Below are 20,297 nucleotides of genomic sequence, written 5' to 3'. Positions count from 1 at the left end.
GAGATCCTACTCTGCTGGGCACTTGAGCAAGGCCCTTAACCTTCAGTTGCTCCAGGGGCGCTGTACAATGGTTGACCCTGCACTCTGACCCCAAGGTGTATCCGAAAAAAAAAAAACAAGTAATTTCCTTCGGGATTAATAAAGTTTACAGATTACGTTTTTTTTTTTCATTTTTTTATTTTATTGCTTTTATTGTAATCATTCCATACAGATGGATCAATTTTTACAGAAAATAGGATTGAAAACAAATCACCCACCCCTGAGAAAGAGAGCATGACCAACGGAGTAAAACTTAAACTCATCAATTTATGTAATTTTACAAGCTTTAACAGGTGGATTAAGATAAATGGAGAAAAAAAAGAAATGGGAAGAGAATCTATTTCCTCAGTGATTTAAGAGCTTATTCTAAACTGTTATTGATTAAATCCTGCCAAGTTTTGAAAAAGTTCTGCGTAGATCCTCTAACTGAGAGTTTATTTTTTTCCAATTTCAAATAGTATAAAACATCAGTGACTTAAAAGAGGAGAGTTGGGATTCATTCCAGTTTAGCAAAATAAGTTTGTGTGTCAATAGTGTAGTGATGGCAATCAGTTTGTTTGTCTTTCTCCACTTTAAGCCCATCTGGAAGAACACCAAACACAGCTGTTAATGGGTTAGGAGGGATTGTAACACCAAGGCTGTCTGAAAGTCACTTAAAAATTTTTGTCCAGAATGTTGATAATTTGCTGCAGGCCCAAAACATGTGACCCAGTGAGACTGGGACTTGATTGCAGAGTTTGCAGGTTGGATCTTGCCCTGGAAACATTTTGGATAGTTTTAAGCGAGACAGGCGTGCTCGATATATAATTTTGAGTTGAATAATTGTATGCTTTGCACATATGAAGCTTGAGTGAATTCTCTTTATTGCTATTATACTCCTTTTCTGATATGTTGAGTGAGCGATCTTTTTCCCATTGTCCTCTTGGATCTTTGAAAGGGAGGGACTGTAAAATAATTTTATATATTGCAGAAATGCTGTCTGAGTCTTCAAAACTGAGCAGTATTTTTTCTAGCATAGAGGAAAGTGCAAGATGAGGGAAATCGGGCAGGTTCTGTTTAACAAAGTTTCTAATTTGAAGATAGTGAAAGAAATGCGTTGCTGGAAAGTTAAATTTGGAATGTAATTGTTCATAGGATGCAAAGATGTTGTCTATATAAAGATCTCTAAGCAATTTAATCCCAAATGTTTTCCAGATATTAAAAACTGCATATATTTGCGAGGGTTGAAAAAGGTGGTTCTCATGCAGAGGTGCCACAGATAAAAGATTCTCCATCTTAAAATTATTTCTACATTGGTTTCACATTCTGAGTGAATGAAGCACAATTAGGTTATTAGTATATTGGTAATAACTTACATTTATTGGGGCACAAAGCAGGGAATATAAAGAAGTACTGCAGGATTTTATTTCTATTTCTGACCAAGCCTGTGTATGTTCAACTATTTGTGTCCAGGTTTTTATAGCTTGTATGTTTGCTGCCTTCTGCCTTGGGTCTTTGTAGTGTCGCACTTTGGTTATGTGGATGTTTTGAGTTTTAAAATAAATGAGGGTATGGTTGAATTTAATTACTTAAAGAATGATTTATTAATGTATATTGGAATGTTCTGAAATAAAAAGAGAAGCTGAGGAAGGATACTGATCTTAACAACGTAAATTAAAAAGCAATTTCCTTATTCTAGTGTCTTAGAGACTAAACCCCCCGCCCCTCCCCTCAGCTCAGTGCCTCAGATTGGTCAGATCAGACACCCTGCCCAAGAAAGGGAGTTAGCTCAATTTTATACTAGTTTGTTTTCTAAACAGAAAGAGGAAGTATGGCATTTCAATTTGAGGTCACGCAGAGTTTCAAAGTAGCTTAAAATGACACATTAAATCATTACGTGCAGAAGTAAATGGTGGTCTTTATGGCTAGTTTTGCAAGACAGTTACAGAGACAGCACTTTGCAAAACTTGTACCTCCCTATTCTTCTGCACCATCAAGGTTACAACACTTCAATGGCTATGTGGCTAATGATCATCACACATAATAATTGGTTATACAATATAAAAAGCTACATTAAAAGTTAGTTTAGTACAGCGGTTCTCAAACATTCGTATTTTACGCCAAACCCCCTTTCTACCTGAAATAATAATGTGCCCCCTGCATAATACAAAATAGATGAGAATAACCCATGATACAACTAACAAAGGTATGATACTTGTTCGGTGTTGTAGTATCCTATCATTTTTACTTACATAACATTTGCATGTGTTCGGCTAACTTCAATGAAATATTTGCAATTTATTGTTTTTGAAGTGCTTTAATAACTTTTAAAATGCCTTGTGTGGTTTTTGGATTTTTAAAAATCTCGTAAACGAGGACACTGGTGTATTCAATCTGCGCGAGACAAACGTATTTTTGTCCGACAAATATTATACCACTATTGTATCATCATGAAAATAACCCATAATTTATTTAACTCAAATTGGCAATACAGTATTGGCTACGCTGCCAATGTGGTGCAGTCGCGCAATACACATTTGAAGAAACTTAAAGGATATGAAAGTAAGAAAATTAGAAAGTATAAAAAGAAAGTAAAGATTGCAGTAGCGCAAACAAATGGAAATTATTACTTGAAAAAGGGAAAGTAATCACCATGGACCAGGTGTCATTGAAACAAATGCAGGATAAAACTAGGACAGAAATAAAAGTAGAAGAGTAAGAAAACAAAGAAAAGAGTAGAAAACAAAATTAAACGTCATAAAGAGGTTAAAAAACAAGGGGCCAAACACTTGCAAAGCAGGTTAGAGATCATGAAAACTGGAATTCAAAAGACTCGTAGAAACACATGCAGAGCAAAATAAAAACGACGGCGTCAAAACAAAGAACGTAAACATCGCATTAGCGCAAAGAAAAAGAAATTATTAGTTGGAGAAATACCGAAAAGACACATAGAAATCGAATATATGGGCATAGGTGATATGTCAGAAGTATGTAAATATTGTAAGGCTTTGAAGTTTAAGTCAAGAGAATTTCAAAAACGGAGTTTGCCTCGCATGCATTTATTGGTTACTTTACAAAAAAAAAATTATTAACTGCTGAAGATGTACTGTAGATTGTTTTGTCTGTGGTGAAATTCCAAACAGTTAAACCTATCCTAAATTATGGTACAAAATAATTAAACACATGTCTCACTGACCTCATTAAAAAGATTCAGCACATTGGGACTCGAAAGATTCCAAATATTATTTTTACAGAAGTTCTGAAATAAAAGTGAAACTAATGAAATCGCAACAATTCAAACAAAAAAAGTGTTGGCGCACGAACAAACAAACGGGGGTTGGCGAGCAAAGCGATCAGGGGGCGAAGCCCCCTAGTCTATAAAGAAATAATCAATTCTTGAGTAGCAATAATGCACAGGTGAGTAGAAGGAATATGTTCTCGAGTTTGGGTTTAGAAGTCTCCAGGGGTTTTAGGTTGTGGTCAGTTAAAAACTGTGTAATTGTCTTTGCAGTGTTAGATGTCATCCTCCCTGCGACAGGAGTCCTATCTAAGAGTGGATTTAAAACACAGTTAAAGTCCATCCATCCATCCATTTTCCAACCCGCTGAATCCAAACGCAGGGTCACGGGGGGTCTGCTGGAGCCAATCCCAGCCAACACAGGGCACAAGGCAGGAACCAATCCTGGGCAGGGTACTAACCCACCGCAGGACACACACAAACACACCATGCACACACTAGGTCCAATTTAGAATCGCCAATCCACCTAACCTACATGCCTTTGGACTGTGGGAGGAAACCCACGCAGACACGGGGAGAACATGCAAACTCCACGCAGGGAGGACCCAGGAAGCAAACCCAGGTCTCCTAACTGCGAGGCAGCAGCGCTACCACTGTGCCACCGTGCCGCCCCACTTAAAGTCCCCAGCCATTATAATTTTATGAGTGTTCATATTGGGAATGGATGCAAATACATTTTGCATGAATTCCCTATCATCGTCATTGGATGCATAAACATTTTATCAAAATCACTTTACAGTTAAATAAATTGCCCATGACAATCACATATCTCTGATACCACAAATGAGACTGTTCTGTGTATGAGAATTCCCACACCTCTAGTTTTCGGTGTAAAGCTGGAATGAAACATTTGGCCAGTCCAGTCTTTTTGCAGCCAGAACTGATCCTTGCTTTTAGTAAGTGGGTCTCCTGTAAAAATACTATTTTAGCATTTAAACCTGTTAGGTGAGAGAATACTTTTCTCTTTAATTTGTGATTCAGGCCTTTAACGTTCCATCTCGCAAAGTTAACTGTCCCATCATGTAGACATTGATTCTGAATTTTTGATGTCATTTTGTAGTCTTAACTGGAAGTAAGACAGCTTTAACCTTAATTTCCAATTTTCCCAAGAGTTATCGCCATACAGCCTATTTTTACGTTGGTAGTTATAATTATAAGGATTAAAAGGATAGATTAGATACAGCTTACACTCTTTCTCTCCCCCTTTATCCCTCCACCTCCCCCCCATTTTGCCTCCCCACGTGAGGCTGAACCCCACTTCACAAAGTCCAAGTCCTCTGACATATCTAGAGACAGAGCACATCCAAAACAAAACAAGCCCCCCAACAGCAGCATTTGAGGATTAAAAAGTAGAGATATCTATTGCAGATAAAGTCTAAATACTATAAGCATAAAATATAATTGTCAGCAGTCTTGAAATATTAAGACAGTAAACCCAGGGAGTGGTGTTAAAAACTGGCCCTGGATAAGCATAGTAAACCCTAATGCAATAATAATAACAATAAACCAAGGGTGTGATGTTAAACAGTCTCCTTTAGAATAGTTAACAACAAAAACAAAAAAAACTACTTTAATTTCTTCCACACATATAGCTATAATTGTAATTAAAACATAAACAAAAGTGTCCGAAAAGAGAAAAGGATGTATGATTATGGTACCCGTATCGTTGCAAGCGGATCAGACATTGGGTAATATCTCCTGTCCATGACAGGATGCGACTCACAATCGTATTTCAAAAAAGCGTTAGGATCAGCTTTCTTAATTCCTTTTCTGCTTCCTTGGTGGAGGAGAAGATGTGATACTTGTCTTGAATTTCCACTTTCAGTTTGGCAGGATACAAGAGGCTGTATCTGATATCGGCTTTCTGTAACCGCTGTTTAATGTTGTAAAAAGCTGCATGTTTAGCAGCTGTTGAGGGTGAGAAATCAGGGAAAATATGAATTTGGTTATATTCAAATATAATCTCTTGTTTGTGTCTGAGAAGTGTCTTTTGATCCATGTATGCGATAAGCTGCCGCTATCTTGGTTTCTGATTTAAAGTCATCTCCAATTAGATTTTTGAGAATACAGTAATCCCTCCTCGATTGCGGGGGTTTTGTTCCAGAACCCCCCGCGATAGGTGAAAATCTGCGAAGTAGAAACCATATGTTTGTATGGTTATTTTTATATATTTTAAGCCCTTAGAAACTCTCCCACACTGTTTATAAATATTCTCTGCACAGTTATACAGTAAACCCTTGTTTATCGCGGTTAATCCGCTGCAGACAGATAAATGAATTCCCACGAAGTAGGATTCTTTATTTATAAATCTAATATTTTTGCAGTTAGAGCATAGAAAACCTGTTTACGACCTCCTAAATACGTTTTTTAACATAATTAGAGCCCTCTAGACATGAAATAACACCTTTTAGTCAAAAGTTTAAACTGTGCTCCATGACAAGACAGAGATGACAATTCTTTCTTACAATTAAAAGAATGCAAACATATCTTCCTCTTCAAAGGAGCAGAGACTGTCAGAGAGAGACAAAAGTAAACAAGCAAAAATCAATAGGGCTGTTTGGCTTAAGTATGGGAAGCACGGCTCAATGTGAAGGTAGTCTTTCAGCATTTTTTAGAGGCGTGTCCGTATCTTCTAAGCAAACCGCCACTGTGCTCACACCCCCTCCGTCAGGAGTAGAGAATGTCAGAGAGAGTGAGAGAGACAGAGAAACGCAAGCAATCAAAAATCAATACGGGCTGTTAGAGCTTTGAAGTGTGCGAAGCACCGCGTGGGAAGCATATCTTATATCATTGAGGAGTTTTATTTAATACGTAATACGTGCTCTGATTGGGTAGCTTCTCAGCCATCCACCAATAGCGTCCCTTGTATGAAATCAACTGGGGAAACAAACTGAGGAAGCAAGTACCATAAATTAAAAGACCCATTGTCCGCTGAAATCCACGAACCATCGAAAAATCCGTGATATATATTTAGATATGCTTACATTTAAAATCCGCGATGGAGTGAAGCCACGAAAGTCGAAGCGCGATATAGCGAGGGATTACTGTAGTTCAGCTACGAATTTCACTGTGTTTGGACTTTCACGTTTCTCAGGTAGACCTTTGATTCTAATATTATTCCTTCTGCATCCATCCTCCAGTGCCACAAGTCTGTCTCCAAGATTTTTGAATTCGGAATTCGCAGCTGTAGCTTTTCCATTGGCGTTAGATGCCAAATGTTCTGCTGTTTCAATTCAAGCTGTGAATGTGTGCTTAACGTCTTCCAGCTGATTGGCAAGTTCACTCAGAACTGATGCATTTTCCTGAATGTGTTCCTCAATTGTTCTCCGCATAACTTTTAAAGACTGCATCAGAAAGATTATATATACATTTTTCCAAGTCTTTATATTCCTGCTACATCTCTTGCAGCTCTAGCTGCAGCTTGTCGTTTGTCTTGAGCAAGCAGTTTATTTCTTTCTTCATATTTTTCTGAAGGTCTGCCTGTTCCAGGTCAGTTTTTGAAAGGCCATAGCTTGCACTTGGGCTTGATGTCTGTCTAGACTTGGGTGTAGTTTTAGGTTTCTTTTCCATTTCTTCCTGACCCCTTTTCTTGTTACTCATATTTATATACTGTATAGAAACTCCTCGGGTTGGGTAAATACAGGATACCTCGGGATAATAAGAAATAAGAGAAAAAATAAAGCCGCTGCTAACGGAGCTCCGCTTCAGACGTCCATCTCCCGTAATGGACAAGACCAACTCCAAATAATTTTAATTTAAACAAGTCAGGTGGGGTCAGGTTGGGGAGCATGCACAAGTACAGCGCGTTGATATACCCACCACATAACAAAACAGCTTGAGATCCTGGTTGACAACCCCCCCAGGCAGACGTGCGGTCCAGTTCCGCCCTCCGGAATTGACACTATATGCTGCAGCCAGGTGTTACGTGGTTGTCTGCTTGGCCTGATCCAGCCACTCTGGTCCTCAACAACCAGGATCCTGGGATCCGCATCACCCTCGGGGGTGAATTGTGCCACATGGTCTTTGCGTTGTTCTTGACACTCCCTCAAAATACAAATAATGTACTCCCTGAGCGACCGCTCATTCGACATAAAAAGAGACGCAGTACAGAAGGAGTCCAGTCTCCATCTCCGGTCACTGAATAGCTTCCATGTCTCGCAACCATAGAGCAAGACAGAAAGCACTAGGACCTGGACCTTTGTCCCTTTGCATAGATACCGGGAGCGCCACACACCCCTTTCCAGTGACCTCACATCTCCCTGGTCTCCCAATCTGTGTGCTGACTTTATAGGAAAAGTCATCAGAGACGTGAATGTCACTGCCAAGATAAATGAAAATAAATCCTTGGTACTCTTCTTTTCACTAAGTTGGATTTTACATAAATAAGTAGGGTCCAGCCAATACCGATTATTAATATGTGGGTTGCAAAGATGACCATCCATCCATCCTCCAACCCGCTATATCCTAACTACATGGGGGTCTGCTGAAGCCAATTCCAGCCAACACAGGGCACAAGGCAGGAAACAAAACCCCGGGCAGGGCGCCAGTCCACCGCAGCAAAGATGACCAATTATCAAAATATATTGTACAGATATTGCCAGGGTGTTTATACATTAGGCTTTCCGATAATAAATCTGAGTGAAAACAGATGAAGTGTGTTATGATTTCACATGACCATGTTTTAATTTAACATATAAATAGTGTGTACACTGTGGGATCCGTTCAATTGCTAAATTGATACTTGTAAAGATAATAGTCTATTATTTAAAGAATAAATTTATTATGTACTGTATTTTTTTTTATCAATTTTTTCTTGATGTCAAAAAGAAATAGTAAGACGATAACAAATTGTAAATTAAAGACAAATACATTTTCATGTGTAAATTTTGAAGACCCCTGCCCCAGAGCTATTTAAGAAAGTGAATTAAATTAGAATTTATAAAACACGCAGGACACTGACGAGTCCCATAGGACCACAAGTCCAGGTTAACAAGGAAATCTAAGAGAATAGTGTAAAATTGAAATTGGGTATGCTGTCAGCCGTGACTTGATCAAGAATATAGTGCTTTGCCATTTACTAATAGCTTGTGAAAGTGCCCCATTAATCTGCACAGCTGATATTTCTAGTATCGCAAGATTGTAAAAAGAGGACTTTGAGACTGAAAAAGTGACTTTCAGGATTCTTCCATAGAGGAGGATTCCACAACGTAACAGCAGTTAGAGGCAGCCCTGTGAACTTCTTTGGCTAAGAGATGGAATTCTTAGAAACAGGCTGTATTTACCTTATTACTGGAGTATAAATCAGGAACACTTGAATGTGTGCAGGTGGAAGAAAGCGACCTTTATTCCAGCAAAGACAGTCAGTTTAGCCATTAGAGAGAAAAACGCAAAAATAATGGCAAATAGTAACTGTAAAGAAAACCCAGTCAAGAATACCAAACATGTTCGTCCTGTGGTCCTGCTAGCTACCACGTATAATGTAGACAATAGCTCCAGAATTCCACCCCCAAACCTAGTACAGGTGTGTCCAACTCCAGTCCAGTTGGGCCACAGTGGCTGCAGGTTTTTTCTTCTAACCATCTTCCTAATTAGTGAGTCGTTTTTGCTGCTCATTAACTTATTTTGCCTTAGTGTTAACTGAAGTGACTCAGACCCCTTAGTTGTTTCTTTTTCCTTAATGAGCAGCCAAACAATAATGAAACACAAAACAAGCCACCACATGACCAGCTAACCTGAAAATAAAGAGAGGCAAAGGTCTTGTCATGTTGGTCGGCTCAGGTCACCGAAACATCTTAATGGTGGTCTTAGAAAAAAACGAAAATCAAGAGTCAGCTGTGACAGAATGAGAGCAGCAACAAGTCAGCAAGGAGACTGTAGAAGATTGTGGGTTCGCTTCCCGGTTCCTCCCTGTGTGGATAGCGCTTTGAATACTGAGAAAAGCGCTATACAAATGTAATGAATTATTATTATATATTACCAGCAAGAATCAGCTTCTCATTAAGAAACTGGTTAGATTGAAATTGGCTGGAGTTTGATGTTCCAATTTAGTTGGTCACCTGTTGACTCGTTTCACAACTCATTTCTGTTTGGCTACCATTTAATGAAGAGGACTGAATCCTTAAAAACAGGGCTATTAAAATGAAGGGAAAAGGAGGTAATTAGCAGTGAAAACTATATGCTGATTAGGAACAGGGTTAGAATGAAAACCTGTGGCCAAGCAGGACCGGAGTTGGACACCCCTGGTCTAGTATAAATTTAATACAAACGACACTAAGAACTGAACCAAGGTCTCATAAACAAATAACGTAAAGTAACCAACAGGTTGTGCCTACAAGTGGGCGTACATACAAAGAAATCAAAACAAATAAGTCCATAAGTTATGTGTAATAAAGTGAAATAACACAGGGAAAAAGTGTTGGAACACATGAAGAAAAAGATTTGCAAAACAGCATGGAAAGCCAAGAAACCAGTTGAGATCTGTCAATATTTAGAAAGCAATCCTGTCCCGTATCAGTGCAAATTAATATCAGATGGTTTAGTCCTAATTGATGGCCTATAAAAAGGTTTCTCATTACCAAGGTGTCACACAAGAAGCATCTCATGGTGGGTAGAAGCAAAGAGCTCTCTGAAGACCTTTGCAACGCTATTGTTGCAAAACATACTGATGGCATTGGTTACAGACATATTTCTAAACTTCTAAGTGTTCTATTGAGCACCTTTGGGGCCATATGCCCTGAAGTAGAAAGAACATCATAGACCGGTGCTTCTTGCAAGGTTTCTGAGAGAGGAGTCAAAAGAATAATCAACTTTTGGACAAGCCAATGAAATACTGGGAGAATATAGTCTGGTCAGATGAGACCAAAATTGATCTCTTTGGATGTCATTGCACACACCATTGAACCGCAGGGCACCTTTTCACCGACACAACATTCGGCACACGTCCTCATACTTAAGATGGCAGCACGTTGTAACACAACTTCACCGCAGTGCCATCTAGTGGCAGCTTTGGTCTCTGTTTGTCACTCTTTACCCATGTTTCTTTAAATTGCCAAGAGATGGCGGAAGTCTCCAAGTATGATAAGGCCTACTACTTTCATGGGGTGAAGAGGATCTGCCGCATAGATGTAAAACGTGAACGACCCGGTGCATGTGACCGGCTGACACACCTGTGTTTCCGCATGTCACACTCCCACACGCACTGATAGTGCTATATTTCATTCACCAATGTCCATTATATAAAAGCATGTTTGAACAGAGACTCGCCTTCAAAAGAGAGCATCCTTTCCCCACCATTTTTCCCAAACGCAGCACCGATTGTATGTCACTTCTCTCTCTACTTACCATCGCCAACGTCTATTACATGGCATCACGGTTCAACACAGACGCTCCTTACAAACAGAGCACCCCTCCCCGCCATTTTTCCCAGTACAGTTTGAGTGCTATTCTTCCTCACTGGCTTTCCGTATTTGTGGTGTTTTTCCTCGTTTTCCGACTGACAGTATGCTTTCAGTGTTGCTCTTTCTGACTGACTGGTGCTATTTGTTCACTTTTTGACTTATTGTAAATAACGTAAATTCATCTCACTGTGGTGCTTATTCTATAAGTAATAGTATGTAACACATTATAATTGTCCGACTTTTCGCTAATGTACCCTTGCCACCGAAAAAAAGACGTAGAATTGGAAGGTCCACTTCATATGCCACAAGAAAGTCTATTTCAAGGGCGTCTGAAACTCCACAGCACACAGAATGCAGAGTGTAGGAACAGTAAAATGTCAATCAGAAAACTGTTTCTTCTATTTCTATGTTCTGTTTCTTTCATTTGGGAAATTCACAGGTTATAGATTCCCGGGCAAGGCCAGGTACATGTTTGAACAGAGACTTGCCTTAAAAAGACAGCATCCTTCCCCCGCCATTTTCCACACATGCAGCAGCGTTTATGTGTCACTTCTGTCTCTAGTCACCATCGCCAACGTCTGTTAGATAGTAGCAAGGTTCAACACAGACGCTCCTTACTGTGTGATACCACTCGCCTTTGTGTCAAGACTCTGTCCAAATATCATTGAAGCAACTATCATGACACATTGCACAAGACGTAAAGATGTTTTCATTCCAAGAATACCGCTGATTCTGAATGAAGTACCCTTTGATTTCAAACTGCTCCAAATTACTGTTCATTTGGCTTTTGCTATGTCAATTAATAAGGCTCAAGGGCCATCACTACAAGTTGCAGGCATCAATTTCGAAAATCCATGCTTTTCACACGGACAACTGTACGTGGCATTTTCTAGAATGGACAATCCTCAGAATTTGTTCATTTTCTCAACACAAGGCAAAACAAAAAAAAATATAGTGTATCCAATGGCTCTGGTATATCTATATTCTGTTTCTTTCATTTCGGAAATTCACCAGTTATAAAATGTGAACGACCCTGTGCGCGTGACTGGCTAACACACCTGCTTTTCCGCAAGTCATACTCCCACACACACTGATAGTGCTGTGTTTTATTCGCCAACGTCCGTTATATGGCAGCACGTTTGAACAGAGACTCACCTTAAAAAGACAGCCTCCTACCCCATCCATTTTCCACACTCGCAACAGCAGTTGTATGTCATTTCTCTCTGTAGTTACCATCGCCAGCGTCTGTTACATAGCAGCACGGTTCAACACAGACGCTCCTTACTGTGTAATAACACTCGCCTTTGTGTCATTTTCTAGAAAATGCAATCTTTAGAATTTGTTCATTTTCTCACCACAAGGGAAAACAAAAAACATAGTGTATCCAAAGGCTCTGGAATGAGCACTTATATTACTTCTTACAATAAAATGTGAATCAGAAAGCTGTTTGTTCTGTTTCTATATTCTGTTTCTTTCATTTCGGAACTTCACCGGTTATAGATTCCTGGGCAATGCCGGGTACTCCTGCTAGTATATATGTGTGTGTGTGTGTGTGTGTGTTTATAAAGTGCACAAACCCAGTGCCGTAGCACTAATCACCCCTTCAAGTCCTGGCCGCACGACAATGCCTTGTTCAGTCCTCAGACCGCCTCCACTCCTCTCCTCCGAGCTCCGTCCACTTCCACCCGACTCTTGCTGTCGACTGGAGGGAGGCGGCCCTTTTTATGTATGCCCAGATGGGCTCCAGGTGCTTCCTGAGGAGCTTTCGCCGACACACCCCGTGTGGCGGAAGCACCAACTGTGTAGCCGGAAGTCCTCCGGGTGTTCCTGCTCCTCTTTCCCCCAGCACTTCCTGGAGTGGCGGAAGTGTTGGGCTCCAGGTTTCTTCAGGCACCGGGGCACCGCCTGACGGTGGCCACGGGCCCCTACAGGGTTGGGCTTCCAAGCCCCTTACCTGAAGCCACCAACAAAACCAAGGTGGTTGCCCACTCGTGGTCAGGAGGAGACACCATCCCTCCTCCGGTCCCCTCGGGTGTCCCGGCTGGGCTCCACCCCCAATAGTTTCGACTGTTACTGCTTTCATATTCTATACCTTTCTCTGCATATGTATCGTGCCTTGGGTCTCTTTTCTCAGCATTCCTCTTTCTTCTTTGCTGAGAGCACAGGATCTGTGTGTGTCACGTGAATTTACATGGCCCTCTGTGGTCTTATTTGATTAGAAGGGCGTTTCTTGCAAGAATCTTATGTTTCATGTCCCCGCAAGACTGCCCTGGGACAATCTCTTGGCACCAAGTCTCATGTTTACGGTCCCTGCAAGTCTTTAAAATGTCTTCCGAGAAGATCACGTATCATCGCCTTGCTTTTCCATTCCAGGATTTTTATATAAAAGAGAGAGAGATCTATCATAATAAAAAATTTTGGGTCCAGACGTCATCATCTCATGGAGGCACATTGAAGTCCCGCGAGATTACTTACACGTCACGCCCTACTTACAAACAGATTCCCCAGAGACACTTTAACATCCCGAGAGACAATAGGACAGCTTCTGTACAGGCTTTTAAATGATCATCATGCAGCGCGACATGCAGATCACGCAGCTCGGTAGCAGCAGCTACAAGCCAGCAGCTGATTCGTCTGCATTTCCTTAGTGTGCATTCGGCCCCACCTTCACAACTTGATCGGCAGAGATGCGAAGTGGTGAGCATGATACGCGCTCCTGGAGAGACAGGGGAATTTTATCGAAGGGGGTGATTCTTTTCTATACCCACTGTGTGTGTGAAATATTCCCATTTTTTTTGCTTTACTGCCTTAAATGAAAACACACAAACCAATATTTTTTCCAGCTTTACTTACTCAATGCAATCTAACATCTGAGTGAAAGATATCTCAGCTACAGTTCAGATGAATTTTAAAAAATAAAAAACAGCAAATACTGAGATTACTAAAGGATCACCCCCCTCCTAAACAATATTTGTGAACTCAATCAGGTGTAAGTAACCACCATTTCCATTGCAGACTGGTTACTGGCTTCTACCTGTGATCATCTGTAATCAGTGTGCTTATTGAAGCATCAAAACAGCTGTTCCTGGAGCATTCCCTTGCTTGGTAGTGCAACTGACAGCAAACAACTGATTAAGGGTGACAGACATAAGGCAGGAGATGGATACAAAAAATCTAAAGGAGCACAGTAAATACTATAATGAAGAAGTGGCAAGAGTTTGGTATTACTAGGACCTTCCCTGGATTCGGCCATCCCTCCAAACCAGATGGAAGAGCAAGGAACAAAACTGGTAAGAAAGGCTACCAAGAGGCCAATGGCCACTTTGAATGAGTTACAGGATTTTATGGCACAATGTGGTCAATGTGCGCAAGTGACAACAATTTCACAAGTGCTCCACAATTGTGGCTTGTTTGGGAGGGTTGCAAGGAAAAGCCACTTCTCAAGAATGGCCACATTAAGGCTCGTTTAAGCTTTTCCAGAATGCACCTTGAAGATTCTGATGCCAAGTGGAAAAAGGTCTTATGGTCAGATGAGACCAAAATCAAACTATTTGGCCTCAATACCAAATGGCACACCTGGCGGAAATCCAATGCAGCTCACCATCCATAACACACCATACCTATAGTAAAGCATGGAGGTGGCAGCGTCCTGTTGTGGAGGTGTTTCTCTGTTGCAGGGCCTGGGGCTCTTGTTAGGGTAGAAGGACAAATGGATAGGTCAAAATACAGTCAAAATTCTTGAGAAAAACCTGCTACCCTCTGCCAGAAAGTTGAAGATGGGCAGAATGTTCACCTTTCAACACAACGACCCGAAGCACACAGCAAAACTGACCACACAGTAACTGAAGGAGAAAAAAGTGAATGTCCTTGTGTGGCCCAGTCAGAGCCCAGACCTAAATCCCATTGTAAATCTGTGGAAAGATTTGAAGATAGCAGTCCACCAACGCTCACCATCCAATTTGACAGAGCTTGAACAGTTCTGTAAAGAGTGGGCGAATATTGCTCAGTCTTGGATGTGCAAAGCTGATAGAGAAGTATCCCAACAGACTCAAGGCTGTCATTAAAGCAAAAATTGGTTCAACAAAATATTGACAATGTTGATCCTTTACTAATCTCAGTATGTCTTGTTTTTGAATTTTTATAATTCTTCTGAATTGTAGCTGTGATATTTTTCACTTGGATGTTATAGGTGGCATTGAGTAAGTAATGCTGGGATGAAATATTTTTTGTGTGTGTTTTCATTTAAGGATGTAAAGCAAAAAAATGGGAATATTTTGAAGGGGGTGATTCTTTTCTATACACACTGTATATAGCCAGAAGTATTGGGAATTCAAGTGTTCCAATCAGATCAGATTTCCATAGGGCACGTTGGGAGTCTGAGTTTTGTACAGCCCTGTTGGGATCTGTGGGGGCCACCAGGGAGAGCTGCAAAGTCCTACATTGGGCTTTCACCACACCTGGGAGTGATTCCAGGTTTGATTAACTAGCCACCCGGAACACTTCCAGGGCCAACTTCACTCAGGGAGCCAGAGTCCGGAGGAAGGGCTTGCCAGTGGAAGCAGAAAGGTGAGTGTGGGTGTGCTGTAAACTGTACTGTGCTGATGTGGGGAGCAAGGGAAACATGTTCTCCACTTGTAAATGAACTTGTCTGTACCTGTCTGTGTCAGGGTTTCCACAATATACGTCTCAGTTTTTCAAGAATTGTTTGAAAGGATAGACATCATAAAGGACACAAACAGACAATGTTTTACATTTGCCCAAATATTTTGCAATCTTCACAACCATTCGTGCAGAGCCATTCACAGTTAGTTTTTTTTTGAAAAGAAAACAAAAATGCTTCAAATAATTATTAATTGGAATTAATTTTGTCTGTTTTGCCCATACTTATTGATACGCATCTCATTTCCTTCATTTTTTTTCCTTTTTTACCCACAGGTTTTGTTTCCTGCAGACCTGTGGTTGTGTTTTTTCAGAGAGGGCTTTGAGAGAAGTCAAAACTGAAATCTGTCACAAGGTATGCCTTTATCTGTTTGTTTGTCAGGTTGTTTTATCAGCAGTCACAACTTGTTTAGTTATGTTGTTTTTTTAAAGCTCTTCAATTGTACTTTTTTATATTTAATTAGTAATATTTAAATGTGAAGATGTTAAACAATAATGAAACCATATATGTTGTCTTTATTATCATTTTGACTTCTTTACTTTTTTCAAAAGAAAAGTGATTTTCTTTTATGCTTATTAATACTGTGTAGGTAGATTAATTTATAGAAAATGTTTAATTCAGCAAACACCCCTTGGGGATTAATAAAGTGTATCAAATCAAACACCCACCCATGGGTTTTGCTGATGTTATTTTTCAATGGCTATGTTTCTATGGATAGTAAATTATAGTTTATATGTTGGGATTAAGGGTTCTGTCTTGGTCAAGAATCATGTTATACATGGAGAAGCAATTCTTATTCTTCCTGGTAGCAAATATGAAAATCAAAGAAAATAGTAAAAGTCATTACAAATACATTTTCATATTATCATCCTTTTACTTTTTTAATGACATATTTTCTCTGTCTTTCTAAGAAATTATCTCTAAATAAACTAATCAAATTTTTGTCTAGTTGAAAACCCTAAGTATTGTGCTGTGTTTTTGTGATGAATTGTTCATTGAACAGGTGATACTTAACAAATATTACAAACAAAATAACTTCTTCTTACTACTGCTCCTACAATTCATTCTCTTAATCTCCTTCTCAAACACAAATCCTTTCCCAGGGTGTATTTTAACTTACTGGAAAAATAAACTCACATTAGCCAAATACAGGCACTTAATAGTAACTAATGGGGCTTTAAAGTCATTTCATTTTAAAGTCATTACAATTGTGTTATGATGTTATCACAAAGCTAAAATATACTTGATTACGATATCTGGCCTCTGTTCAGTAAAAGTGTAACTGTTTTATAGTGTGTCATATATAAAACTACCAATCTTGATATAACTTCTGTGGCGAGTGATATTGATTAACCATTTTTATGCAGTGGGCAGGTGTTTGTTCACATTAGCGTTTTCTGCACATCTTCATGGAGATTTTCAGATTTGAGCTTTTTTTGAAGTACCCAATACTTACTTACTTTGGAGTAATTTTCCTGTTCCTTGCTATTTTTAAAGTTTTCCCCAAATTTTTAGATTCAGTTTCTTTTTACTGTAAATAATTATTTTTGAGTAGTATTTCAACCAAATGTATTGTTATAGTTATAATATGTTAAACTGATGTCAATCTTCACATAGATCTACACTGCCCTCCATAATGCTTGAGACAAAGACACGTTTTTCCTTCATTTACCCCTATGCTCCACAGTTTAAAATTATAAATCAAACAATTCAGATGCGATTAAAGTGCATATTGCAGACTTTCATTTAAGTGTACATTTTATTTACACCATGTTGTAATACACATTTCATAGATGGTCCCCCTATTTCAGGGCAGAATCATGTGTTTCATTGCTTCATTAGTGTAGGCATACAGTACCTTGCTTCTACCCTTTGGAGGCTCTAGTTGCCATTGTTCAACATGAGGAAAAGTGCTGTGTAAGTGAAAGTCAAACAAACCATTGAGGCTGAGAAACAATAGTAAAACAATTAGAGACATTGCTAAAACCTTAAGATTACCTTAATCAACTGTCATTGCAAAAGGGATGGGCAGCCAAAGAAGACCCTTAACACTAGAATTGCCAGAGCCTACGAAAAAACTCGTAGATCCTTAAATTGCTTCTTAAAATCGTTCACACCTCTCCGTCAGCGTCATTTGTGTGGATACAGAAAACACACGAAATGCGTGTGTTCCAAATAACAATCTATTATTTCCACTCTAAAACTCCACTTCACTCCCAGATAATTGAGGCATGAGCTGGGAGAAGTTCGTGCACGTTCTAAGTTAGTGGGGGGGATGGAATAGCCGGCTGCTTGCAGTTTGTTTTTATCGGCACATTTACAGGACAAAGGAGGCTGGCGGAGATGTGAGAACGGTTTTAAGAATCGATTTAAGGTGGGACGGATCTACAGGTTTTTTCGTAGACTCTGGTAATTCTAGTGTTAACTACTCACGCTGGTCTGTTTTGTACACCAATCTTGGTTATTTTTATCCAGAGTCTTTTAACTTGAACCTACCAGCAGCATCTGCCATCTGTCCTCCACTTGATTCACTACAAGTACAGTGTCGCAATGGTTTCCCTACAGTGTGCCATCAGCTGGTTTAAAGAGTAGATGCACAGTTGCAAGATCCATATGGTGCATTTGGTACACCATGCAGGTACTTACGTATGTATGACAGCAATGAGATGTTCTTCTTGTAATGACTTTGTTTGTAAAGAACATTCAACAACTGAAGTGAAATACAGTATAATAAATGTACAAATCCTACAGTGGATGAAAGTGTGACCAGTGACGAATGAGAACTTGAGAAGTAGATTAGGTTTACTTTCAGGAAGTCCTAGACTGCATCATACTATTCAGTAATATGGTTTTAATATACATTAAAAAAGTACAATTTTAAATTATTGCAATAATTTTTATATTGCAACCTCGCAGTGTGCATATAAATAGCCACTTTAACACTGGTGTATAAAGTACAACACAGAAGTACTTATAAGATGAGAAATGATGTGAGTAGTTAAGGGTTACAGAAGAATCCTGACTGTGATAACTAAAGAGTCCCAAATGCCTATCTAATGGATCAGAAACAGTCTTCAGAAGGCAGACCTGTATGTAACATCTGTTAAGCATGGTGGTGGGTATTATGGCTTAGGTATGTATGGCTGCCACAGGTACTGGCACACTTATCTTCATTGATGTTGTAACTGCTAGTGGCAGTTACACAATGAATTATGAGGTGTATAGAAACTTCTTATATGCTTAAATTCCAGTATTCATTTAAACTCATTGGACAGTGCTTCACCCAACAACAAGATAATAATTCTAAACATGCTACTAAAGTAACACAGGAGTTTTTCAAAACTAAAAAATGGAAAATTCTTGAATGGTCAAGCCTGTCACATGATTTAAATTCAATTGAGCATGCCTTCCATATGCTGAAGAGAAAATGTATGGGTTCAAGCCCCAATAACAAACAGGAGCTGAAAGTGGATACATTAGAGCCTTGGTAGAGCATAACCAGAAAAAATACTCTGCACTTGATAATGTCTATGAATCACAGACTCCAAGCACTCATGCAAGTGAGATGCAATAAATTACTAAATATGATTGCTATAAGATATATACCATTGCTGTGTCCCGAACATTGTGATTCCCTAAATGGTGGGACCATGTATAAAAAATTATAATTTCTACATGGTGTGACTGTTATGTATGCAAATAGCCTTAAATTAAATTCTGCAATGTGCAGTTTATCCATGTCTGAATTGTTTGATTTGTAATTTAAAACTGTGGAGCAGAGGGATAAATCGTGAAAATATGTGTCTTTGTCTCCAATTTTATGGCGGGACTGTATATATTCTATACTAGGGCTAAAGCCCATGCATGTGGTGGGGGTATTGACTAGATTTTGGAATGCAACATAGCCTACAATTTTCCTTTGTGCAGATGGGAAATCAGTACAAAGTTTGACTGAGATGAGCTTAATGGTGTGAATTTGCATACTGGACAATATGCATTCAGCTTTGTATTTGTGATTGCAAATGTGGGTTTTGAACTCTTTCAAATCCATTTACCCTCTTAATAAAACTGCATAAAATGCACATCTTTCCCCCACAGTATTATGTAGAGGGTGCTCACACTATAATCTCACTGTATCCTTGACATATGTCATTTCTTTGTCACCCTAATCTATATACCTAAAGAGAAGATACACACCAGTCAAGCATGTACTGGGCACTTTACTGCAACCTAAACATTGTTATCAGAAATAAATCAAGCTCACAGTATATTTTAATTTATTTTTAAGTATATTAAAATATTAAGTCCATTTTTTATACATAGAAAAATATAATTTGAATCTTGGTTACCTTCTTTTGTTTTTCCAATTGCAAATTGGAACAGGCAAGTGAAATTATTTCCACATTATTACACAATGTCAGTAGTGGAATTTGAATCGCACTGTTTGTCAATTATTTGTGTCCTGATATAATTACTGGAGGGTCGCGCTATGCACATCAATATATGACATCATAGTGGCCATTTTATTTAGGATTAAAAAAAACTTTTTCTTTTGTAAAAAGTAATAAGAAAATATATTTTAATTGTGGAATTTTTCCCTTTGAAATTTTAAAGTGCTAGCTTATAGATTTCCTTTTTTTTTTTTTTTAAAAAGTGTGTTTATGGAATATTGCATTCCTATGTAAATACAAATGCTAGCAATTTATTTGGTTAAAGTGATATCACCACAAGTAAAACTTAATTTAGCCTAAAATATAAGGTAAAGTGTTACAGAAAATTAACTTATGATAAAGACGTAGTTAACATTTCACACCTTACTCCTGCCCAGTTAAGAGACACAGATATTAAAACCCATTTTTCAGATAGTTTGACATGTATATTAAAATTTTAAAAGATGACAAAGCAGAGGTAAGTTCCCAGTAGA

At 39.0% G+C, this 20,297-nt stretch overlaps 1 protein-coding gene across 1 annotated transcript in view; it reads left to right on the top strand.

Annotated features, from left to right (window-relative positions):
- The window catches only part of rtf2 (replication termination factor 2), a 132,905-nt gene that overhangs the window by 20,129 nt on the left and 92,479 nt on the right, over positions 1–20,297 (top strand). Inside the window, exon 5 of the mRNA XM_039734805.1 lies at positions 15,649–15,727. Coding sequence (XP_039590739.1) covers positions 15,649–15,727 — 79 coding nt within the window. The remainder of the gene's footprint in view (positions 1–15,648; positions 15,728–20,297) is intronic.

The sequence above is a fragment of the Polypterus senegalus genome, chromosome 14 (genome assembly GCF_016835505.1).
Source record: "Polypterus senegalus isolate Bchr_013 chromosome 14, ASM1683550v1, whole genome shotgun sequence".
In the NCBI taxonomy this organism is placed as follows: domain Eukaryota; kingdom Metazoa; phylum Chordata; class Cladistia; order Polypteriformes; family Polypteridae; genus Polypterus; species Polypterus senegalus.
Note: the sequence above shows the minus strand (reverse complement) of the source record. Positions and strands in the feature narration are given on the sequence as shown.